The 26589-nt window shown below is 45.3% G+C and overlaps 1 protein-coding gene across 1 annotated transcript in view; it reads right to left on the bottom strand.

Moving 5' to 3' along the window:
* Positions 1-116: 116 nt before the first annotated feature.
* Positions 117-26589, bottom strand: part of LOC124026779 (protein unc-80 homolog) — a gene marked incomplete at both ends in the record, with an annotated part of 63553 nt that continues 37080 nt past the window's right edge. Inside the window, 15 exon segments of the mRNA XM_046339522.1 lie at positions 117-284; positions 1728-1925; positions 4422-4522; positions 4928-5131; positions 7029-7206; positions 7415-7548; positions 8590-8725; positions 8847-9059; positions 9420-9592; positions 14462-14510; positions 14513-14560; positions 15075-15181; positions 21954-22162; positions 24732-24833; positions 25806-25969. Coding sequence (XP_046195478.1) covers positions 117-284; positions 1728-1925; positions 4422-4522; positions 4928-5131; positions 7029-7206; positions 7415-7548; positions 8590-8725; positions 8847-9059; positions 9420-9592; positions 14462-14510; positions 14513-14560; positions 15075-15181; positions 21954-22162; positions 24732-24833; positions 25806-25969 — 2184 coding nt within the window.

Genomic DNA, 26589 nt, shown 5'->3' with positions numbered 1-26589 from the left:
AGACAAGCTGACGGACAGACAGACAGGCTGACGGACAGACAGACAGGCTGACGAACAGAGACACACACAGGCTGACGGATAGACAGACTACCAGACAGACGGATGGACAGACAGACGCTCTGGCACATGCTATGGCGACCAGGGCATGTGTTGGCATGAGGGCTGTAGGTGGGCACCTGGTTGCGGATGTACTTGAGCATGCCCGTGTCCTTCTTGCCCTCGGTGTTGGAGTCTTTGGGGCGTCTCTTCATGGACGGGGTCCTCAGACTTGACTTGTCTGACCACTGCAGACACAAAGAGAGGAAGACATTGGAAAATACAAGTCACTTCAGTTACAGTATCATCAAACCACTCCACATTACATCACTTCAATACATGTGCTGCTGCCATGTTATGTTGCTACCATGTTGTTGTCTTGTCATGTTGTGTTGCTACCATGCTGTGTTGTCATGTGTTGCTGCCATGCTAATGTCTTGTAGGTCTCTATGTAGTGTTGTGGTGTCTCTCTTGTCGTGATGTGTGTTTTGACCTATATTTTATTAGTATTTTTAATCCCAGGCCCTCGTCCCCGCAGGAGGCCTTTTGCTTTCTGGTAGGCCATCATTGTAAATAAGAATGTGTTCCTAACTGACTTGCCTAGTTAGATATAGGTTAAATAAAAAAGAAACATGCCAACCTTACATCACTTCAATACATTTAAATTCACACCACTCCATATCACATCACATCAATACATTTAAATTCACACCACTCCATATCACATCACTCCAATACATTTAAATTCACACCACTCCATATCACATCACATCAATACATTTAAATTCACACCACTCCATATCACATCACATCAATACATTTAAATTCACACCACTCCATATCACATCACTCCTATACATTTAAATTCACACCACTCCACATCACTTCAATACATTTAAATTCACACCACTCCACATCACTTCAATATATTTAAATTCACACCACTCCATATCACATCACTCCAATACATTTAAATTCACACCACTCCACATCACATCACTCCAATACATTTAAATTCACACCACTCCACATCACATCAATACATTTAAATTCACACCACTCCACATCACTTCAATACATTTAAATTCACACCACATCACTCCAATACATTTAAATTCACACCACTCCATATCACATCACATCAATACATTTAAATTCACACCACTCCATATCACATCACTCCAATACATTTAAATTCACACCACTCCACATCACATCAATACATTTAAATTCACACCACTCCACATCACATCACTCGAATATATTTAAATTCACACCACTCCACATCACATCAATACATTTAAATTCACACCACTCCACATCACGTCAATACATGTAAATTCACACCACTCCATATCACATCACTCCAATACATTTAAATTCACACCACTCCACATCACTTCAATACATTTAAATTCACACCACTCCATATCACATCACTTCAATACATTTAAATTCACACCACTCCATATCACATCACTTCAATACATTTAAATTCACATCACATCACTTCAATATATTTAAATTCACACCACTCCACATCACTTCAATACATTTAAATTCACACCACTCCACATCACTTCAATACATTTAAATTCACACCACATCACATCACTTCAATACATTTAAATTCACACCACTCCATATCACATCACTTCAATACATTTCAGTCCACTCCTCTCTGCGCCCACCTCCTTGTTTTTCTTGGACCGGCTACTGATGTTCCCTGCACTGTCTTCTCTCAGGCTGTCCACTGTCTCCCCGTAGAGCAGCTTGATGGCACGCACCAGGCGGGCACAGGAGCGGCTGTGGTGCTGGTAGCAGCGTGGGTGGCAGAACTCCACGTGGGTACAGATGAAACTCTGCTGGTTGCACAGCAGAATCATGATCTACAGAGGAAGACAACAGAGGGAACAACAGTTATACAGGATGAATGGGGTTGATGAGGACAATGTGCTAGCTTTATAGCATGTGTATACAGGTGAATGGGCTTGATGAGGGCAATGTGCTAGCTTTATAGTATGTGTATACAGGGGAATGGGCTTGATGAGGACAATGTGCTAGCTTTATAGCGTGTGTATGCAGGTGAATGGGCTTGATGAGGACAATGTGCTAGCTTTATAGCGTGTGTATGCAGGTGAATGGGCTTGATGAGGACAATGTGCTAGCTTTATAGCGTGTGTATGCAGGTGAATGGGCTTGATGAGGGCAATGTGCTAGCTTTATAGTGTGTGTATGCAGGTGAATGGGCTTGATGAGGACAATGTGCTAGCTTTATAGCGTGTGTATACAGGTGAATGGGCTTGATGAGGGCAATGTGCTAGCTTTATAGCGTGTGTATACAGGTGAATGGGCTTGATGAGGGCAATGTGCTAGCTTTATAGCATGTGTATACAGGTGAATGGGCTTGATGAGGGCAATGTGCTAGCTTTATAGCATGTGTGGTCAGGTGAATGGGATTGATGAGGGAAATGTGCTAGCTTTATAGCATGTGTGGTCAGGTGAATGGGATTGATGAGGGCAATGTGCTAGCTTTATAGCATGTGTGGTCAGGTGAATGGGCTTGATGAGGGCAATGTGCTAGCTTTATAGCGTGTGTGGTCAGGTGAATGGGGTTGATGAGGACAATCTGCTAGCTTTATTGCATGTGTGGTCAGCTGCATGGGATTGATGAGGGGAATGTGCTAGCTTTATAGCATGTGTGGTCAGGTGAATGGGGTTGATGAGGACAATCTGCTAGCTTTATTGCATGTGTGGTCAGCTGCATGGGATTGATGAGGGAATGTGCTAGCTTTATAGCATGTGTGGTCAGGTGAATGGGGTTGATGAGGACAATCTGCTAGCTTTATTGCATGTGTGGTCAGCTGCATAGGATTGATGAGGGGAATGTGCTAGCTTTATAGCATGTGTGGTCAGGTGAATGGGCTTGATGAGGGCAATGTGCTTGCTTTATAGCATGTGTGGTCAGGTGAATGGGCTTGATGAGGGCAATGTACTAGCTTTATAGCATGTGTATGTAACAGTATAGCTTCCGTCCCTCTCCTCGCCCCTACCTGGGCTCGAACCAGGGACCCGCTGCACACATCAACAACTGACATCCACAAAGCATTGTTACCCATCGCTCCACAAAGCTGCGGCCCTTGCAGAGCAAGGGGAACCGCTACTTCAAGGTCTCAGAGCGAGTGACGTCACCAATTGAAACGATATTAGCGCGCCCCACCGCTAACTAGCTAGCCATTTCACATCGGTTACATGTATACTGGTGAATGGGCTTGATGAGGACAATGTGCTAGCTTTATAGCATGTGTATACAGGTGAATGGGCTTGATGAGGACAATGTGCTAGCTTTATAGCATGTGTATACAGGTGAATGGGCTTGATGAGGACAATGTGCTAGCTTTATAGCGTGTGTATGCAGGTGAATGGGCTTGATGAGGGCAATGTGCTAGGTTTATAGCATGTGTATACAGGTGAATGGGCTTGATGAGGGGAATGTGCTAGCTTTATAGCATGTGTATGCAGGTGAATGGGCTTGATGAGGGCAATGTGCTAGCTTTATAGCATGTGTATACAGGTGAATGGGCTTGATGAGGGCAATGTGCTAGCTTTATAGCATGTGTATACAGGATGAATGGGCTTGATGAGGGCAATGTGCTTAATAGCATGTGTATTTATAGCAATGTGTGTATAGCATGTGTATACAGGTGAATGGGCTTGATGAGGGCAATGTGCTAGCTTAATAGCATGTGTATACAGGTGAATGGGCTTGATGATGTGCTAGCTTTATAGGCAATGATGAGGACAATGTGCTAGCTTTATAGCATGTGTATACAGGTGAATGGGCTTGATGAGGGCAATGTGCTAGCTTAATAGCATGTGTATACAGGTGAATGGGCTTGATGAGGGAATGTGCTAGCTTTATAGCATGTGTATACAGGTGAATGGGCTTGATGAATGGGCATGTGTATACAGGTGAATGGGCTTGGAGGGCAATGTGCTAGCTTAATAGCATGTGTATACAGGTGAATGGGCTTGATGAGGGGAATGTGCTAGCTTTATAGCATGTGTATACAGGTGAATGGGCTTGATGAGGACAATGTGCTAGCTTTATAGCATGTGTATACAGGTGAATGGGCTTGATGAGGGCAATGTGCTAGCTTTATAGCGTGTGTATACAGGTGAATGGGCTTGATGAGGACAATGTGCTAGCTTTATAGCGTGTGTATACAGGTGAATGGGCTTGATGAGGACAATGTGCTAGCTTTATAGCGTGTGTATGCAGGTGAATGCACTGTACAGGTCATAAACAAGTATGCTAAGTTGAATGCACGCACGTAGGTACGCACGTAAAAGTATGCACATACATGCACACACACAGCACTTACATGTAGCCAGGACATGTTACGGTGGTAGTTGTCCTCTGCTCCGCCGGTGCCTCCTGAACCCTCCGGCTCAATACTGGGTTCACTGGTGCTCCATGGACTTCCTGTCATGTCACAACACACAGCAATACTGTATCAGTTTACTTCATTGACTCTCCTCTTGGAAATCTGTTATGTTGCATCTCTCACATTCGTCATTGCGTTAACTACTCAAAGGGGACAGATGACAATGAATGCTATACATCACATGTTGATACAGAGTGGTTGAATGACAGGTGACTACTATGACTGAGTAGTAGGCAAATCGGGCTCCATAGATCTCTGGCCAAATGTAGTGCACTTTATCGGATTTATGGTGCCTACATCTGTGATTAGAATAGTTCAGATGATCTATTAGTTTAGATCTATGTATGGAAGTTGTCACCAGATCAGATCTTATTCACCCACCTAATGGTCAAGGTTGGGATATGGGGTTGGGATTCTGAGATCAGTGGTTAGTGTGTCGTTACCTATGTCAGTGACAGTGTCCCTGCTCTGGGACAGCAGTCCCTCCTCGTTCTCTGACTCTGAGTCTTGGCGGGACATCTTGGTGCTCTTCAGGCTTCCGGCCCGGCGGATGGAGGACAGAGAGCCCCCCTTCTTCACCCTGAAACTCCTGGCCCCCTTGATCTGCAGCAGGCGAGAGCCCCCGGCACGACTCTTCCTGATGGGAGCTGGACGGGCAGAATTCAAAAGGTTAGTCTGCAATCTCACTGGATTTATGAAGTCCCATACTTCCCATACACTGGGTTTATGAAGTCCTATACTTCCCATACACTGGGTTTATGAAGTCCTATACTTCCCATACACTGGGTTTATGAAGTCCTATATTTCCCATACACTGGGTTTATGAAGTCCTATACTTCCCATACACTGGGTTTATGAAGTCCCATACTTCCCATACACTGGGTTTATGAAGTCCCATACTTCCCATACACTGGGTTTATGAAGTCCCATACTTCCCATACACTGGGTTTATGAAGTCCTATACACTGAGTTTATGAAGAGGTGGGGTATACTTCCCATACACTGGGTTTATGAAGTCCCATACTTCCCATACACTGGGTTTATGAAGTCCATACTTCCCATACACTGGGTTTATGAAGTCCTATACTTCCCACACACTGGGTTTATGAAGTCCCATACTTCCCATACACTGGGTTTATGAAGTCCTATACACTGGGTTTATGAAGTCCCATACTTCCCACACACTGGGTTTATGAAGTCCCATACTTCCCATACACTGGGTTTATGAAGTCCTATACACTGGGTTTATGAAGTCCCATACTTCCCATACACTGGGTTTATGAAGTCCCATACTTCCCATACACTGGGTTTATGAAGACCCATACTTCCCATACACTGGGTTTATGAAGACCCATACTTCCCATACACTGGGTTTAATAATAATAATAATAATAATATATGCCATACTTCCCATACACTGGGTTTATGAAGACCCTTTTACTTCCCATACACTGGGTTTATGAAGTCCTCTACTTCCCACACACTGGGTTTATGAAGTCCTATACACTGGGTTTATGAAGTCCCATACTTCCCATACACTGGGTTTATGAAGTCCTATACACTGGGTTTATGAAGTCCCATACTTCCCATATACTGGGTTTATGAAGTCCCATACTTCCCATACACTGGGTTTATGAAGTCCCATACTTCCCACACACTGGGTTTATGAAGTCCCATACTTCCCACACACTGGGTTTATGAAGTCCCATACTTCCCATACACTGGGTATATGAAGTCCTATACACTGGGTTTATGAAGTCCCATACTTCCCATACACTGGGTTTATGAAGTCCTATACTTCCCATACACTGGGTATATGAAGTCCTATACACTGGGTTTATGAAGTCCCATACTTCCCATACACTGGGTTTATGAAGTCCCATACTTCCCACACACTGGGTTTATGAAGTCCTATACTTCCCATACACTGGGTATATGAAGTCCTATACACTGGGTTTATGAAGTCCCATACTTCCCATACACTGGGTTTATGAAGTCCCATACTTCCCATACACTGGGTTTATGAAGTCCTATACTTCCCATACACTGGGTTTAAAACATCTTGGTAACACTTTACACAAGGCACACACATACAGGGCTGGATTACCAAACAGACACGTAGGGCATGTGCCCTGGGGCCACCAACCTCCATGGGGCACAAAACCCATTTTGGGGGGTTTGGGGGAGGTTGTGGGCCCCCCAGATAGCATATGATAACAAAATGTGTAGAATTGAAGGAAATTAGCTAACAGATAGAAACAATTTCTCTTAACCTCATGACAAAATATGTAGAATAGCATTATAAAACACATTTGTGTTGTAGGAAGTTTGCTGTTTCCCCCTCCAAAAAAATACCCACACCCAACATTTTTTCTTACTATAACCAAAACCATATAGTCTTTATAGCTTTTGAAGTTTTATAATTAAATGTTTCTTAATGAGAAAATATGGCCGTTTTTTCAATTTCCTGAAAAGTTTCTGTTTTGGAGATTTTCATCTGACAGGGACCCTTATGATACGGCCAACTTAGCAGAACTCAATTACCCAGAGGCTCCTGGGCCTTCTTGTCGTCGCAGGCCGTGTCAGACTTGAGTGTGTGGCTGCTGCTGTTCAAAGAGTCGTGGCCGTCCTCATCGTCTAGGATACCGGCAAAGCTGATCTTCCTCTCATAACGGTGGTGACTCAGCTCAGGGTCCAGCCTCAATCGACAGCTCTCCAAATCCTACAGACACACACAACGCAGACATACACACACGGACAGAGACACACACACACACATGGACACACACACATGAACAGACATATGCGAACAGACAGACACACAAATATGCGCGAACACACACACACACACACACACCAATTGATTTATAGGGATATGATTGCATTAGAGTAGTGAGTAAGTGTCAAGTAAGTGAAGTTCTCCTACTGACCACTTGGGGCTCTGTGCGTGGCCGGGGGAGGCAGGGGAATGTCTCTCTGAGGAACGTGGTGATCTCCAGCAGTAACTGGCAGGCGGCCATCTTGAGAGCGAAAGGACAGCCGCATTTTGTTGGGTTGACTGTATCTGGGGACGGATATCTTGGGTCAAAATTTGGCTTAACCCATAAGAGTCGAAGAGGGGGGGTTCTACTAAGCAATATGGAATTGTTTTTAGAAGGTCAAACCAAGGATCTAAGACCCTTTGAAGTATAAAAAATATATATAAACCAATTATTTGATGAACATTTTTACCTGGCCTTACTGCTATTGGCCCATACAAAAGCATTGAATAACAGATAGTCCTTACTGCTATTAGCCCATACAAAAGCATTGAATAACAGATAGTCCTTAATGCTATTAGCCCAAGCAAAAGCATTGAATAACAGATAGGCCTTACTGCTATTAGCCCAAGCAAAAGCATTGAATAACAGATAGGCCTTACTGCTATTAGCCCAAGCAAAAGCATTGAATAACAGATTCACTACGTGGAACAACAGATAGCCCCCCCAAAAATCAAAAGGAAGCTGGTTCTGAAGTGTCTGTCCTTTATCTGAACATTGTTTTGGCACTAAACAGTCTCCATATACACTATACCTCCATTAATATCTTCAACTGGTATCAGGGGACCTTCAGACAAGTCTAGTGAGGGCAGTGTCGTCCTAGAGCAAAACAACTGCCGTGTTCGTAGCATTTCCACAGAGGGGCCATAGTGTGTAGACCAAGCTGTTGGGATGCTACAGACAGAAGATGGCAGATCAGCTCTACCGACTTCAGACGAGTCCAAAGCAGCTTGTGGGGGTCATAGAGCAAAACTGAGAACACCATCTTGTTCGTGAGAGTCTCGTCTTTCCAACCCGTTTGGACGCTATAGACGATTTTGCGAGAAGACCAATTTTCGGAATGCCTCATGGTCTGACGAACAACACTCTAACTCTGTCAGCTTTCACGGCAGATATGGAAGTGAGTGGACAAAAACACATATCTCTAGCTTAAAATGACATGTTTCTATAGGGATTTGAGTATTATGCTAATTTAAAGGGATAGTTTACTAAAAATACAGATTAACAAGATTCTTCTGTGAACCATATTTCCCTTTTAGGTGACATTTTCCTTTTCTATGGCTTACTGTCGTCTAAGTAGTCCTCCTCCTCGTCCTCCTTTCTCAATCTTCGCTTGGTCTCCTCGTCGTAGATAAAACCCAGGATGTTGGCAGGACTCTCGCTGTCTGAGTGGCACAGCTCACTGAGACGCGTACCAATGGCCTGGGTGAGGAAGGCCAGGGACAGGCACACACACACACACACTATTAGCGCCTGTCTTCATACACAATCTCGGTCAGTAGAATCATTTGATAGTTGCTCATCCCATCAGAGAGTCACTCACATCTCCCCATTGACAGAAGTGCTTGGCTGCATTCCACTGGAGCTTCTGGTTCCTCTTGTTTCCTACCACGGGCGAGCGTCCCCGAGACAGACCCCGCTTGGTGATGTTCACGTGGTGACCCTTCATCCACTCGGGCCAGTTGCCACGGTTACAACGGTGGACGAAGCGGGCGCACTCCAGGAACAGGGAGGCTCTGGCAACCACGGGAGCTTCCTGTCGGACACCAGGAAGTACAGTAATGTACTGTCAGATCACTGAAAGCTTACTTCAATCAATCCCATATTGCAATATTTACACATTTTTCCCTCTGTCAAATAACATTCCAGAACGGTTGAGTCTAGTAAACAAGGCTTATTTCTACCTGGTAGACTCCCCTCACAGGAGTATACAGCAGTTGATTGATCATTCATTCATTGACTAAGATGTGCTAGTATTGGAACAGATGAAATATGTGGAAAGTCTGGGGAATCCAGAGGACAGGATTGAAAAACACTGAATTAAACAAAGACCATGTGTAAACATTCACATAAGCGGTGTGATTTAACTCCAGCCTGAGACCACTGTATAACTGACCAGGTCGAGTGCAGCGGCCAGGATGGATGCGTCAGGGATGGTGCCTGGCTCGCAGCAGTTCAACAGGAACTGGAAGCGTTTCATGCCCTGGCGGATGGCCGTCAGGTTCACCACGTTCTTGTTCTTCATGGCCTCCTGGCTGGCCGCCAGGCGCTCCTGGAACCCCTGGGGCCCTGGTGGAGGAGGAAGGGAGCGGGAGAGAGAGAGGGGGAGGGTAGATGAGGTATGGGAAGGATGGGGAAGGGTAGATGAGAGAAAGAGAGGAGGGGAGAGGGAGAGGGAGAGGGGAGGGGCGGGATAGGAGGATAGGAGGAGATGAGAGAGAGAGAGGAGGGGAGAGGGAGGAGGGGCGGGATAGGAGGATAGGAGGAGATGAGAGAGAGAGAGAGAGAGAGAGGAGGGGAGAGGGAGGAAAAGGGGAAGGAGGAGGGGCGGGATAGGAGGATAGGAGGAGATGAGAGAGAGAGCAAGAGGAAGGGGGAGGGAGGAAAAGGGGAAGGAGGAGGGGCGGGATAGGAGGATAGGAGGGATAGGAGGATAGGGGCGGGGAGGAGATGAGAGAGAGAGCAAGAGGAAGGGGGAGGGAGGAAAAGGGGAAGGAGGAGGGGCGGGATAGGAGGATAGGAGGAGATGAGAGAGAGAGCAAGAGGAAGGGGAGGGAGGAAAAGGGGAAGGAGGAGGGGCGGGATAGGAGGATAGGAGGAGATGAGAGAGAGAGCAAGAGGAAGGGGGAGGGAGGAAAAGGGGAAGGAGGAGGGGCGGGATAGGAGGATAGGAGGAGATGAGAGAGAGAGCAAGAGGAAGGGGGAGGGAGGAAAAGGGGAAGGAGGAGGGGCGGGATAGGAGGATAGGAGGAGATGAGAGAGAGAGCAAGAGGAAGGGGGAGGGAGTAAAAGGGGAAGGAGGAGGGGGATAGGGGATAGGAGGATAGGAGGAGATGAGAGAGAGAGCAAGAGGAAGGGGGAGGGAGGAAAAGGGGAAGGAGGAGGGGCGGGATAGGAGGATAGGAGGATAGGAGGAGATGAGAGAGAGCAAGAGGAAGGGGGAGAGGGAGGGAAAGGGGAAGGAGGAGGGGCGGGATAGGAGGATAGGAGGAGATGAGAGAGAGAGCAAGAGGAAGGGGGAGGGAGGAAAAGGGGAAGGAGGAGGGGCGGGATAGGAGGATAGGAGGAGATGAGAGAGAGAGCAAGAGGAAGGGGGAGGGAGGAAGTGTTGGGGGAGAACAGAGAGACAGAGAGAGAAACAGCAGTAACAGAAAGAAAAGAGGTGAGTAGAGCAGACTAGGGCCATCTGGGGCCTGGACCTCTATTCTACTGCATAACTAGAGCCTGGAGGTTTTTCTGACCATCTGATCTAACCAGGAAAAACTCAGGGCTCTGGGCATTATCTTTGCGAGTGCTGGCATGAATGGCACACCCATATAGCAACATGATCACACAAAAGAACGAGAGAACAGACTATAGAACATAGCATGATTAGGTCGTGTCTGAATCCATTGAAGGAAAAGCACCATCGAGCCACTTAACAAACGAAGCTGGAGAGAAAGATGGACACACGGTCATTAAGCAAGGAAATGTGCAACATTCAACAAATATGATGACTTTGTTGTAATTCTTCATGGCAATATTTCATGATTTTGTGGGTTTCTGTCCATAATGGGATAAGTGGTTCAACGAAAACAAGACAGTTACAGCACCATGTGCTCCACATGTTGTGTTTGGAGTCTCAATATCTACCCCTCGTCTATCCCCCTCTCCTCTTCCCTGTCTTGTCTCTCTCTCCCTCCTTCTCCCTGTCTCTCTACCTGTCTGGTCCCTCTCTACCTCCTCCGTCTACCTGTCTTGTCCCTCTCTCCCTGCCTCTCTACCTGTCTTGTCCCTCTCTCCCTCCTTCTCCCGGTCTCTCTACCTGTCTGGTCCCTCTCTACCTCCTCCGTCTACCTGTCTTGTCCCTCTCTCCCTGCCTCTCTACCTGTCTTGTCTCTCTCTCCCTCCTTCTCCCTCTACCTGTATTGTCTCTCTCTCCCTCCTTCTCCCTCTACCTGTCTTGTCTCTCTCTCCCTCCTTCTCCCTCTACCTGTCTTGTCTCTCTCTCCCTCCTTCTCCATATACCTGTCTTGTCCCTCTCTCCCTCCTTCTCCCGGTCCCTCTACCTGTCTTGTCTCTCTCTCTCCCTCCTTCTCCCTCTACCTGTCTGGTCCCTCTCTCCCTCCTTCTCCCGGTCTCTCTACCCGTCTTGTCTCTCTCTCCCTCCTTCTCCCGGTCTCTCTACCTGTCTGGTCCCTCTCTCCATCCTTCTCCCTGTCTCTCTACCTGTCTTGTCTCTCTCTCCCTCCTTCTCCCTCTACCTGTCTGGTCCCTCTCTCCCTCCTTCTCCCAGTCTCTCTACCTGTCTTGTCTCTCCCCCTCCTTCTCCCGGTCCCTCTACCTGTCTTGTCTCTCTCTCCCTCCTTCTCCCTCTACCTGTCTTGTCTCTCTCTCCCTCCTTCTCCCTCTACCTGTCTTGTCTCTCTCTCCCTCCTTCTCCCTCTACCTGTCTTGTCTCTCTCTCCCTCCTTCTCCATCTACCTGTCTTGTCCCTCTCTCCCTCCTTCTCCCGGTCCCTCTACCTGTCTTGTCTCTCTCTCTCCCTCCTTCTCCCTCTACCTGTCTGGTCCCTCTCTCCCTCCTTCTCCCGGTCTCTCTACCCGTCTTGTCTCTCTCTCCCTCCTTCTCCCGGTCTCTCTACCTGTCTGGTCCCTCTCTCCATCCTTCTCCCTGTCTCTCTACCTGTCTTGTCTCTCTCTCCCTCCTTCTCCCTCTACCTGTCTGGTCCCTCTCTCCCTCCTTCTCCCAGTCTCTCTACCTGTCTTGTCTCTCCCCCTCCTTCTCCCGGTCCCTCTACCTGTCTTGTCTCTCTCTCCCTCCTTCTCCCTCTACCTGTCTGGTCCCTCTCTCCCTCCTTCTCCCGGTCTCTCTACCCGTCTTGTCTCTCTCTCCCTCCTTCTCCCGGTCTCTCTACCTGTCTGGTCCCTCTCTCCGTCTCTCTACCTGTCTGGTCCCTCTCTCCCTCCTTCTCCCGGTCTCTCTACCTGTCTGGTCCCTCTCTCCATCCTTCTCCCTGTCTCTCTACCTGTCTTGTCTCTCTCTCCCTCCTTCTCCCGGTCTCTCTACCTGTCTGGTCCCTCTCTACCTCCTCCGTCTACCTGTCTTGTCCCACTCTCCCTGCCTCTCTACCTGTCTTGTCCCTCTCTCCCTCCTTCTCCCGGTCTCTCTACCTTTCTGGTACCTCTCTACCTCCTCCGTCTACCTGTCTTGTCCCTCTCTCCCTGCCTCTCTACCTGTCTTGTCTCTCTCTCCATCCTTCTCCCCCTACCTGTCTTGTCTCTCTCTCCCTCCTTCTCCCTCTACCTGTCTTGTCTCTCTCTCCCTCCTTCTCCCGGTCCCTCTACCTGTCTTGTCTCTCTCTCCCTCCTTCTCCCTCTACCTGTCTTGTCTCTCTCTCCCTCCTTCTCCATCTACCTGTCTTGTCTCTCTCTCCCTCCTTCTCCCTCTACCTGTCTTGTCTCTCTCTCCCCCCTTCTCCCTCTACCTGTCTGGTCCCTCTCTCCCTCCTTCTCCCAGTCTCTCTACCCGTCTTGTCTCTCTCTCCCTCCTTCTCCCGGTCTCTCTACCTGTCTGGTCCCTCTCTACCTCCTCCGTCTACCTGTCTTGTCCCACTCTCCCTGCCTCTCTACCTGTCTTGTCCCTCTCTCCCTCCTTCTCCCGGTCTCTCTACCTGTCTATTCCCTCTCTCCATCCTTCTCCCTGTCTCTCTACCTGTCTTGTCTCTCTCTCCCTCCTTCTCCCGGTCTCTCTACCTGTCTGGTCCCTCTCTCCCTCCTTCTCCCGGTCTCTCTACCCGTCTTGTCTCTCTCTCCCTCCTTCTCCCGGTCTCTCTACCTGTCTGGTCCCTCTCTCCATCCTTCTCCCTGTCTCTCTACCTGTCATGTCTCTCTCTCCCTCCTTCCTTCTCCCGGTCCCTCTACCTGTCTCTCATATCCATGGGGACATTGGAGGTGTCCGTATGTGGCTAGATTGTGCCATGCTAGCAGAAGGACCATGGAGCTTCCTCTAGCCAGGAGAAGAGTTCAACATGGCTGCCATTAAACAGGGATGGAACAGACCCCGGGGACAAAAAAAACACCCAATGGGGTATAATAAGGGCCTGTCGGTGTGGGCACTGGGCAGAGGTGACAAGGAACTGTCCAGTGAGCTAAAATATGGGCATTTGCTTAAAAGGCTGATGGCTACTATAACTTTTGGAGATGTCCCCATGTTAGGGTATCATGTATGAGTCTAGGGCATCATGTAACAGTCTAGGGTATCATGTATGAGTCTAGGGCATCATGTAACAGTCTAGGGTATCATGTATGAGTCTAGGGCATCATGTATAAGTCTAGGGCATCATGTAACAGTCTAGGGTATCATGTATGAGTCTAGGGCATCATGTAACAGTCTAGGGTATCATGTATGAGTCTAGGGCATCATGTATGAGTCTAGGGCATCAGTATAAGTCTAGGGCATCATGTAACAGTCTAGGGTATCATGTATGAGTTTAGGGCATCATATATGAGTCTAGGGCATCATGTATCAGTCTAGGGCATCATGTATCAGTCTAGGGTATCATGTATCAGTCTAGGGCATCATGTATCAGTCTAGGGGGTATCATGTATGAGTCTAGGGCATCATATATGAGTCTAGGGCATCATGTATAGGGCTAGGGGTCTCCCCTCAATCTGCCAGGGGCTTGCACAGGCAGTGGTCGACAAATACATACAAACACCACTAGCATGAAAGATGGCGGCAGAGTGTACAGATCACTGGACGCACAAGACAGGCCAACGGACAGACCATAGACAGACTACGGACGGAACAGGACAGTCAGGCACATACACACAGAGAGGCGGGCGGGGTGAGGGGGCGAGCGGGCGGGGGGTGATAGGGGACACCCCGGGGGTCTACCATCTTTCTCTTCTGTGTGGTGAAGCTTGGATGGGTTCCGCCTGCCAGACCGCCATTTACCGAGCCGCTTGAAGAAATTCTCCTCCTCGTCCCGGCCGTACTCCACGCCCCCGCTCCCCCGCCGCCCTCTGACAGCTTCACGTTGCTGGTGAACTTCACCTGCAGGCAGGGGTGGTGGAGAGAGAAAAGACTGTCCACACCACCGGCAGTAGAACAACAAATATGTAGCATTAAAAATATAAATAAATATATATACAGAGATAACAAGTTGTAAACAAAAGATACACAAACCATCTAACTAGTCATTTTGTAATTTAAATAGATTTTCTTGTCTATCCCTTAGAAATGATCAAAATGCCCAGGTAACAATACAAGAGGACATGGTGTGCTCAGCTCAGTCGTGAGAAAAGGTTATACATCAGCCCATGGCTGTAAGACCAGGGCTCTCCAACCCTGTTCCCGGAGAGCTACCGTCCTGTAGGTTTTCACTCCAACCCTAATCTAGCACACCTGATTCTAATATTTAGCTGGTAGATAAGCTGAATCAGGTTAGTTACAACTGGGGTTGGAGCGAAACCCTACAGGATGGTATCTCCAGGAACAGGGTCGGAGAGCACTGAAGTAGACAGTTGTGAGAGACACGACCCCTTGTGGTCAGTAGGTGACCCCTGACCTTGGAGCTCTGGCGGATGAAGGAGAGTCGGTCCACAGAGCTGATGTCCAACAAGTCCTCCACCCCGTCGGTCAGCCCAGAGAGAGATGACCGCTTAAGCCAGTTACCTGCAAACACACCCCACCCCACCCAGGTCAGAGTAATGGAGGGATGGATGGAGGGAGGAAGGAGTGCAGAGGGGGTAAACATCACACTTATACATCGAGACATACACATACTGGCAGAAGATATACTGAATACACACACACACACACACACAGAGAAGCATAAACACAAATAAAAGTTATAATCCACACAAATGCAGACAGAATAGCATAAAACACTTGGTCATAGAACAAGGCACATAGGAGCAGTTGTACACAACAAACAAACCAAGAGCGTCTGTGAAGCATACACACACACACACACACACATACACACACATACGTAAGACAGAGACGGTAATTGGAAGGTGAACAGTCCCACGGCATGCTAGGGACAAAAGGAATACAGAAAAGAAGACCATAAAGATGATTACAGAAACATGAATTGCCTCAGAAACATCATCACAGAAACCGTTACTACAAAACATGATGTTAGACTACAGAAACATGATGTTAGCCTACAGAAACATGATGTTAGACTACAGAAACATGATGTTAGCCTACAGAAACATGACGTTAGCCTACAGAAACATGATGTTAGACTACAGAAACATGTTAGCCTACAGAAACATGATGTTAGCCTACAGAAACATGACGTTAGCCTACAGAAACATGATGTTAGACTACAGAAACATGATGTTACAGAAACATGATGTTTACAGAAACATGATGTTAGCCTACAGAAACATGATGTTAGACAACAGAAACATGATGTTAGCCTACAGAAACATGATGTTAGCCTACAGAAACATGATGTTAGACTACAGAAACATGATGTTAGCCTACAGCCTACAGAAACATGACGTTAGCCTACAGAAACAAACATGATGTTAGCCTACAGAAACAGAAACATGATGTTAGCCTACAGAAACATGATGTTAGCCTACAGAAACATGATGTTAGCCTACAGAAACAAACAGCCTACAGAAACATGATGTTAGCCTACAGAAACATGAAACATGACGTTAGCCTACAGAAACATGATGTTAGCCTACAGAAACATGATGTTAGCCTACAGAAACATGATGTTAGCCTACAGAAACATGATGTTAGCCTGACATGATGTTAGCCTACAGAAACATGACGTTAGCCTACAGAAACATGATGTTAGCAGAGACTACAGAAACATGATGTTAGAAACATGATGTTAACAGAAACATGATGTTAGCCTACAGAAACATGATGTTTACAGACTACAGAGAAACATGATGTTAGCCTACAGAAACATGATGTTAGCCTACAGAAACATGATGTTAGCCTACAGAAACATGATGTTATACAGAAACATGATGTTTAGCCTACAGAAACATGATGTTAGAAACATGATGATGTTAGCCTACAGAAACATGACGTTAGCCTACAGAAACATGATGTTAGCCTACAGAAACATGACATGTTAGCCTACAGAAACATGATGTTAGCCTGACATGATGTTAGCAGAAACATGATGTTACAGAAACATGACGTTAGCCTACAGAAACATGATGTTAGCCTACAGAAACATGATGTTAGCCTACAGAAACATGACGTTAGCCTACAGAAACATGATGTTACAGAAACATGATGTTACAGAAACATGATGTTAGCCTACAGAAACATGATGTTAGCCTACAGAAACATGATGTTAGAAACATGATGTTGTTAGCCTACAGAAACATGATGTTAGCCTACAGAACATGATGTTAGCCTACAGAAACATGATGTTAGCCTACAGAAACATGATGTTAGCCTACAGAAACATGATGTTAGCCTACAGAAACATGTTAGCCTACAGAAACATGATGTTAGAAACATGATGATGTTTACAGAAACATGATGTTAGCCTACAGAAACAGAAACATGATGTTAGCCTACAGAGACATGATGTTAGCCTACAGAAACATGACACATGATGTTAGCCTACAGAGACATGATGTTAGCCTACAGAAACATGATGTTAGCCTACAGAAACATGATGTTAGCCTACAGAAACATGATGTTAGCCTACAGAAACATGATGTTAGCCTACAGAAACATGATGTTAGCCTACAGAAACATGATGTTAGCCTACAGAAACATGATGTTAGCCTACAGAAACATGATGTTAGCCTACAGAAACATGACATGTTAGCCTACAGAAACATGATGTTAGCCTACAGAAACATGATGTTAGCCTACAGAAACATGATGTTAGCCTACAGAAACATGATGTTAGCCTACAGAAACATGATGTTAGCCTACAGAAACATGATGTTAGCCTACAGAGACATGATGTTAGCCTACAGAAACATGACACATGATGTTAGCCTACAGAAACATGATGTTAGCCTACAGAAACATGATGTTAGCCTACAGAAACATGATGTTAGCCTACAGAAACATGATGTTAGCCTACAGAAACATGATGTTAGCCTACAGAAACATGTTAGCCTACAGAAACATGATGTTAGACAACAGAAACATGTTGCCTACAGAAACATGATGTTAGACCTACAGAAACATGATGTTAGACAACAGAAACATGATGTTAGCCTACAGAAACATGATGTTAGACTACAGAAACATGATGTTAGCCTACAGAAACATGATGTTAGCCTACAGAAACATGATGTTAGCCTACAGAAACATGATGTTAGCCTACAGAAACATGATGTTAGACAACAGAAACATGTTAGCCTACAGAGACATGATGTTAGCCTACAGAAACATGATGTTAGCCTACAGAAACATGATGTTACAGAAACATGATGTTAGCCTACAGAAACATGATGTTAGCCTACAGAAACATGATGTTAGCCTACAGAAACATGATGTTAGCCTACAGAAAAACATGAAACATGTTAGCCTACAGAAACATGATGTTAGCCTACAGAAACATGATGTTAGACTACAGAAACATGATGTTAGCCTACAGAAACATGACGTTAGCCTACAGAAACATGAAACGTTAGCCTACAGAAACCTACAGAAACATGATGTTAGCCTACAGAAACATGATGTTAGCCTACAGAGAAACATGATGTTAGACAACAGAAACATGACGTTAGCCTACAGAAACATGATGTTAGCCTACAGTTAGCCTACAGAGACATGATGTTAGACAACAGAAACATGATGTTAAACATGATGTTAGCCAACAGAAACATGATGTTAGACTACAGAAACATGATGTTAGCCTACAGAAACATGTTAGTTAGCCTACAGAGACATGATGTTAGACAACAGAAACATGACGTTAGCCTACAGAAACATGATGTTAGCCAACAGAAACATGATGTTAACCTACAGAGACATGATGTTAGCCTACAGAAACATGTTAGCCTACAGAAACATGACATTAGCCTACAGAATACAGAAACATAACGTTAGCCTACAGAAACATGACGTTAGCCTACCGAAACAGCGTTATGAAGTTAGCATACAGAAACATGACATTTGCCTACACGCAAATCCTGTACATAGTAACACAAAGTTAGAGAGATGCAGCTACGAGTTCATCACAACACTAATGATCCAGTGACAAAGTTGCATTTTCAATTAATCATACATCGTGTCAGTAGTTAGGTTTCTATCCAATTGGCGACAGATATTCATGCGAATGTTCAAAAATCTGCATACAAACAATTGGTCCAATATGCCCGATTTCCCATCAGATACAGTGCATTTACATAAGTCTTTAAATCAAATCAAACTTTATTTGTAACATGCACCTATTGGAGAATCTGTCCATAAGACAACTTTAAGCCGTGCACTCCACAGAGCTGATCTTTACAGAAGAGTGGCCAGAAAAAAGCCATTACTTAAAGACAAAAATAAGCAAACATGTTTGGTGTTCGCTAAAAGGCATGTGGGAGACTCCCTAAACAGATGGTAGAAGGTACTCTGGTCAGCCTTCTGGCCATCAAGGAAAACTCTATGTCTGGCGCATACCCAACAACTCTCATCACCCCGTGAATACCATCCCCACAGTGAAGCACGGTGGTGGCAGCATCATGATGTGGAGATGTTTTTCATTGGCAGGAACTGGGAAACTGGTCAGAATTGAAGGAATCATGGATGATGCTAAATACAGGGACATTCTTGAGGGGAACCTGTTTCAGTCTTCCAGAGAGTTGAGACTGGGACAGAGGTTCACCTTCCAGCATGACAATGACCTTACACATACTGCTAAAGCAACACTCAAGTGGTTTAAGGGGAAACATTTAAATGTCTTGAAATGGTCTAGTCAAAGCCCAGACCTCAATCCAATTGAAAATCTGTGGTATGACTTAAAGAGTGCTGTACACCAGCGGAACCCATCCAACTTGAAGGAGCTGGATCAGTTTTGCCTTGAAGAATGGGCAAAAATCCCAGTGGCTAGATGTGCCAAGTTTATAGAGACATACCCCAAGAGACTTGCAGCTGTAATTGCTGCAAAAGGTGGCTCTACAAAGTATTGACCTTGGGGGATGAATAGTTATGCACGCTCAAGTTCAGTTTTTTTGTCTTATTTACTGTTTGTTTCACAAAAAAAAAATATTTAGCATCTTCAAAGTGGTAGGCATGTTGTTTAAATCAAATGATTACAAACCCCCCAAAAATCTATTTTAATTCCAGGGCAACAAAATAGGAAAAATGCCGAGAGGGGTGAATACTTTTGCAAGCCACTGTAGGGATGAAGTGACTATGCATAGATAATAAACAACGAGTAGCAGCGATGTACAAAAGGGAGGGGGTCAATGTATATAGTCCGGTGGCGATTTGATTAATTGTTCAGCAGTCTTATAGCTTGGGGGTAGAAGCTGTTGAGGAGCCTTTGGTCCTAGACTTGGTGCTCCGGTACTGCTTGTCATGTGGTAGCAGAGAAAACAGTCTATAACTTGGGTGACTGGAGTCACTGAAAATGTTATGGGCTTTCCAGAACCTTTACTCAATACTTTGTTGAAGCACATTTAGCAGCTATACAGCCTTGAGTCTTAAGTATGATGCTACAAGCTTGGCACACCTGTATTTCGGGAGTTTCTCCCATTCTTCTCTGCAGATTCTCTCAAGCTCTGTCAGGTTGGAAGGGGAGTATCGCTGCACAGCTGTTTTCAGGGCTCTTCAGAGATGCTTGATCGGGTTTAAGTCCAGGCTCTGGCTGGGCCACTCAAGGACATTCAGAGACTTGTCCCAAGCCACTCTTGTGTTGTCTTTGCTGTGTGCTTAGGGTCGTTGTCCTGTTGGAATTTGCACTCTGGAGCAAGTTTTCATCAAGGATCTTTCTGTAATTTGCTCCGTTCATCTTTCCCTTGATTCTGAATAGTCTCCCAGTCCCTGTCACTGAAAAACATCCCCACAGCTTGATGCTGCCACCACTATGCTTCACCGTAGGGATGGTATTGGCCAGGTGATGAGAGGTGCCTAGTTTCCTCCAGGCGTGACGCTTTGAGAATCTTGTTTGAGAATCTTGTTTCTCATGTTCTGAGAGTCCTTTAGGTGCCTTTTGGCAAACTCCAAGTGGGCTGTCATGTGCCTTTTACTGAGGAGTGGCTTCCGTCTGGCCACTCTACCATAAAGTCATGATTGGTGGAGTGTTGCTGAGATGGTTGTCCTTCTGGAAGGTTCTCCCATCTCCACAGAGGAACTCTGGAGCTCTTGGTGGTTCCAAACTTCTTCCATTTAAGATTGATGGAGGCCACTGTGTTCTTGGGGACCTTCAATGCTGTAGAAATGTTTTGGTACCCTTAACTAGATCTATGCCTCGACACAATCCTGTCTCGGTGCTCTTCGGACAATTCCTTCGACCTCATGGCTTGGTTTTTGCTCTGACATACACTGTCAACCATGTTATATAGACAGGTGTGTGCCTTTCCAAATCATGTCCAATCAATTGTAATTACCACATGTGGACTTTACCACAGAGACTTCATCTGAAGGATGATCAATGGAAACAGGATTCATCTGAGCTCAATTTCGAGTCTCAGAGCAAAGGGTCTGAATACTTATGTAAATAAGTATTTAATAAGTATTTAAGTTTTTAATTTTTAATAAATGTACAAACATTTCCAAAAACCTGTTTTCGCTTCGTCATTCTTGTGTACCGAAGTTTCCATCGCATTTTCAAATCTACTGATGGTTTTCACAAAAAGTATTGCGTTATATGAGCCCACTATTGTATTGGCACATGTGTGCACATATAGCCTACATGATGAGATTATTATGATCAAAAGAGCAAGATTATTTTTAATTGTCAAAAGACAGCAAAGCGTTGATGATCATGTCACCAAAATAAGACCCTCGATATTTAGTGGAAAGGAGCATCAAGCTCATCACTGTGCACATTCACCACCCTGTGAAGTTCATCATAACTTATTTAATCTGTAACCTAATAAACTGCTTGCTTTCCCGACTAGTCGTAGTGGGAGGATGTCACACATGTCATCGTGTGACTCCAAGTTTACTTCAATATTATGGTTATTATGTATGCACACATGACTGTAAGTCACTTTGGATAAAAGCGTCTGCTAAATGGCATATATTATTATTATTATTATTATATCAATATTTGCGCATAATAGCATTTCCACCGACACTTCTCGCATAATTCATTTTACCGACAAAAACATCCCACCCTGTCTAGCGTATTTTGTTTTGTTGACATTTGGAAAGTTTATCGAAAAAAAATCCCATCAGGCCCGTCATGATCCTTAGAGGATGACATCACTAGAATTAATCATCATTTCTATAGATGGACACAGGGTGGAGCTGTGGTACTGTGGGGGGCACTGCCACCTACCGATGGGCAGCTTGAGCTTCTTGCGCAGGGAGATGCGTCGGGAGCGTGAGCGGGTGCGTCGGTCCGTGGTGGTGCCCGAGTGGGCGGTGGTGCACTCCGACGTGTCCTGCTCTGATAGGCTGCTGGTGTCGCTGGCAGCACTCTGTGACTTGAACATCTTCCTCCAGAAGTCCTTCTTGCCCAGCAGAGCCCCCGGAATCTGTTCATCACTGGGGAGAGAAACAGGGATGGAGGTAGAGAGAGAAAGAGAGACAGAGAGACAGACAGAGACAGAGACAGAGACACAGACAGAGACACAGACAGAGAGACAGACAGAGACACAGACAGAGAGACAGACAGACAGACAGACAGACAGACAGACAGACAGACAGACAGACAGACAGACAGACAGACAGACAGACAGACAGACAGACAGACAGACAGACAGACAGACAGACAGACAGACAGACAGACAGACAGACAGACAGACAGACAGACAGACAGACAGACAGACAGACAGACAGACAGACAGACAGACAGACAGACAGACAGACAGACAGAGAACACAATGACTAAATAGTTCTCATCAAACATACATTTTGTGGGGCGTACATTCATGCACAGTACCAGTCAAAAGTTTGGACACACCTACTCGTTTAAGGGTTTTTCTTTATTTTTACTATTGTATACATTGTAGAATAATAGTGAAGACATCAAAACTATGAAATAACACATATGGAATCATGTAGTAACCAAAAAAGTGTTAAACAAATCAAAATATATTTTCTTCAAAGTAGCCACCCTTTGCCTCGATGACAGCTTTGCATACTCTTGTAGAAAATGTAGAAAATAGTAAAAATAAAGAAAAACCTAGAATGAGTGAGTGTGTCCAAACCTTTGACTGGTACTGTTTATGTGTCTATCTGTGATTGTGTTTATGTGTCTATCTGTGATTGTGTGTGTGTGTGTGTGTGTGTGTGTGTGTGTGTGTGTGTGTGTGTGTGTGTGTGTGTGTGTGTGTGTGTGTGTGTGTGTGTGTGTGTGTGTGTGTGTGTGTGTGTGTGTGTGTGTGTGTGTGTGTGTGTGTGTGTGTGTGTGTGTGTGTGTGTGTGTGTGTGTGTGTGTGTGTGTGTGTTTAACTATTCTTGTAGGGACCAGAAGTCCCCACAAGAAAAGTAAACAAAAAAATTGGGGACATTCTGTTGATCCCTACTAAAATTATAATTAGTGTTAGGGTTAGAATTACATTAAGGGTTAGGAGCTAGGGTTAGTTTTAGGGTTAGTTTTAGGATTAGGAGCTAGGGTTAGTTTTAGGGTTAGGAGCTAGGGTTAGTTTTAGGATTAGGAGCTAGGGTTATTTTTAGGATTAGGAGCTAGGGTTAGTTTTAGGATTAGGAGCTAGGGTTAGTTTTAGGATTAGGAGCTAGGGTTAGTTTTAGGATTAGGAGCTAGGGTTAGTTTTAGGGTTAGGAGCTAGGGTTATTTTTAGGGTTAGGAGCTAGGGTTATTTTTAGGATTAGGAGCTAGGGTTAGTTTTAGGGTTAGGAGCTAGGGTTATTTTTAGGATTAGGAGCTAGGGTTATTTTTAGGATTAGGAGCTAGGGTTAGTTTTAGGGTTAGGAGCTAGGGTTATTTTTAGGATTAGGAGCTAGGGTTAGTTTTAGGGTTAGGAGCTAGGGTTAGTTTTAGGATTAGGAGCTAGGGTTATTTTTAGGATTAGGAGCTAGGGTTAGTTTTAGGATTAGGAGCTAGGGTTAGTTTTAGGATTAGGAGCTAGGGTTAGTTTTAGGATTAGGAGCTAGGGTTAGTTTTAGGGTTAGGAGCTAGGGTTATTTTTAGGGTTAGGAGCTAGGGTTATTTTTAGGATTAGGAGCTAGGGTTAGTTTTAGGGTTAGGAGCTAGGGTTATTTTTAGGATTAGGAGCTAGGGTTATTTTTAGGATTAGGAGCTAGGGTTAGTTTTAGGGTTAGGAGCTAGGGTTATTTTTAGGATTAGGAGCTAGGGTTAGTTTTAGGGTTAGGAGCTAGGGTTAGTTTTAGGGTTAGGAGCTAGGGTTATTTTTAGGATTAGGAGCTAGGGTTAGTTTAAGGGTTAGGAACTAGGGTTAGTTTTAGGGTTAGTTTTAGGGTTATGAGCTAGGGTTATTTTTAGGATTAGGAGCTAGGGTTAGTTTTAGGGTTAGTTTTAGGGTTAGGAGCTAGGGTTAGTTTTAGGATTATGAGCTAGGGTTAGTTTTAGGATTATGAGCTAGGGTTAGTTTTAGGATTATGAGCTAGGGTTAGTTTTAGGGTTAGGAGCTAGGGTTAGTTTTAGGGTTAGGAGCTAGGGTTAGTTTTAGGATTATGAGCTAGGGTTAGTTTTAGGGTTAGGAGCTAGGGTTAGTTTTAGGGTTAGTTTTAGGATTATGAGCTAGGGTTAGTTTTAGGATTATGAGCTAGGGTTAGTTTTAGGTTTATGAGCTAGGGTTAGTTTTAGGATTATGAGCTAGGGTTAGTTTTAGGATTATGAGCTAGGGTTAGTTTTAGGATTATGAGCTAGGGTTAGTTTTAGGATTATGAGCTAGGGTTAGTTTTAGGATTAGGGTTAGTAGCTGGAGATAGGATTAGGGTTAAGTGTTTGGGTTAAGGTTGGGGAAAATAGGATTTTGAACGTGTACAAGATCGTGTGTGTGTGTGTGTGTGTGTGTGTGTGTGTGTGTGTGTGTGTGTGTGTGTGTGTGTGTGTGTGTGTGTGTGTGTGTGTGTGTGTGTGTGTGTGTGTGTGTGTGTGTGTGTGTGTGTGTGAAGAGGGGTTACTCACTGCTCTGGTGTCTGGGGGGGGCGGCTGGATATGCAGCTGCGGCACTCGTCTGCAGCGGTGGACGGCTGCCCTCCCTTTTCCCCAGACACACCTGCCTCTGACCTGCACAAAGGACACACAGAACTAATTGTTCCTGACAAGGCTCCAGTATCGTCAGAACCACCCAGAACAGGTTAGACCCCAATAGTAGCAACTAAGGTTGTGTTGCATGGAGTAGCCGTCTGGAAACATTCCATCACCCCTACAGTGTTTTCACCATCCTTCCCCTATCTAAACCTTTCAGGCACAGGATGTTGGTTTGGGGCCTTTGTAGCACCCCGCCTGGACAACACCTAGGAGAAATACTGTGCTCCTTTTCAGATTGCCTAACATTTACATGTGAGTCAATAAGCAGATGGTCTTATCCAGACCGCAGGTAGCCTAGACGTTGAAAGCGTTAGGCCAGTATCCAAAAGGTTGCTGATTCTAATTCCTGTCCATGTGCCCTTCAGCAAGGCCCTTAACCCTAATTGCTCCTGTAAATTGCAATGGATAACTGCATCTGCTAAATGACTAAAATGTCAAATGTATAGTTAGTGGATTGATGGTGAAATAGCTTGATGAGACCACATATCACAGTCGTAGTACATTTATCCTCAATGAAGAAGTGATCAACAGAGTCAGTACCAGTAGGACAAGACAGGGTTCACTCCATCTGCACGACCACCCTCAACGTACAGATATCCCTGCTGTTTTTACATGTCTGTGATTGGTTGTTCTATATGTATGGTGCCAACCCACTGGGCACATATGTCAGTTCAACGTTCAGTTTGATTTACCTCTGTTTGAGATGTCAACTAATGTGAATTTAAAGTGAAATCAACGAAAACGTTGGGTGAAAAAAAGATGGCCTTATGCTGATGACCTTTTGCAAAATCCAAACAGTTTTCCACGTTGATTCAACGTCGTCAGGTAGATTTGTTTGGTTGAAATGACATGGAAATAACGTGGATTCAACGTCATCACGTAGATTTGTTTGGTTGAAATGACATGGAAATAACGTGGATTCGACCGGTGGGAGGTCCTGTGGACTACCTCCTGGATGGTTTGGTGATAGGCTCCTCCTTCTCCTCTGGCTTCTTGGTGGTGGCCACTTTCTCGGCCGAGTCCAGGAGCGCGCTCAGTGCCACCCTGCGGAACACGTTGCCATGGGACTCCTTGATGAACTGCACCAGCTGGCGGATGTCACAGTACAGACCCTGGATGGGGGGTGGGGAGATAGAGGACAGACAGACAGACAGACAGACAGACAGACAGACAGACAGACAGACAGACAGACAGACAGACAGACAGACAGACAGACAGACAGACAGACAGACAGACAGACAGACAGACAGACAGACAGACAGACAGACAGACAGACAGACAGACAGACAGACAGACAGACAGACAACACAATGAATAAGTAATTCTCATCAAACACATCAATTGCTTGTATGTGTGTCTGTAAGTGTGTGTGTGTGTGTGTGTGTGTGTGTGTGTGTGTGTGTGTGTGTGTGTGTGTGTGTGTGTGTGTGTGTGTGTGTGTGTGTGTGTGTGTGTGTGTGTGTGTGTGTGTGTGTGTGTGTGTGTGTGTGTGTGTGTGTGTGTGTGTGAGCGAGAGAGAGTGTGTGTGCGTCTATGAGAGAGAGAGAAAGAGAGACAAAAAGAGATAGAGAGAGGAAGGAAGGAAGGAAGGAAGGAAGGAATAAGTATATTTAGACCCAGTACAAAAACCAACAATGAGCTGACCTCATTCATGTCATGTGTGTGGGTTCTCAGTCAGCTAGTCAGTAGTGAGAGGACAGTGTTGCCACAGTACTGCAGTGAGTCAGTATAC

Source organism: Oncorhynchus gorbuscha, unplaced genomic scaffold (genome assembly GCF_021184085.1).
Source record: "Oncorhynchus gorbuscha isolate QuinsamMale2020 ecotype Even-year unplaced genomic scaffold, OgorEven_v1.0 Un_scaffold_2831, whole genome shotgun sequence".
Lineage (NCBI taxonomy): Eukaryota > Metazoa > Chordata > Actinopteri > Salmoniformes > Salmonidae > Oncorhynchus > Oncorhynchus gorbuscha.
Note: the sequence above shows the minus strand (reverse complement) of the source record. Positions and strands in the feature narration are given on the sequence as shown.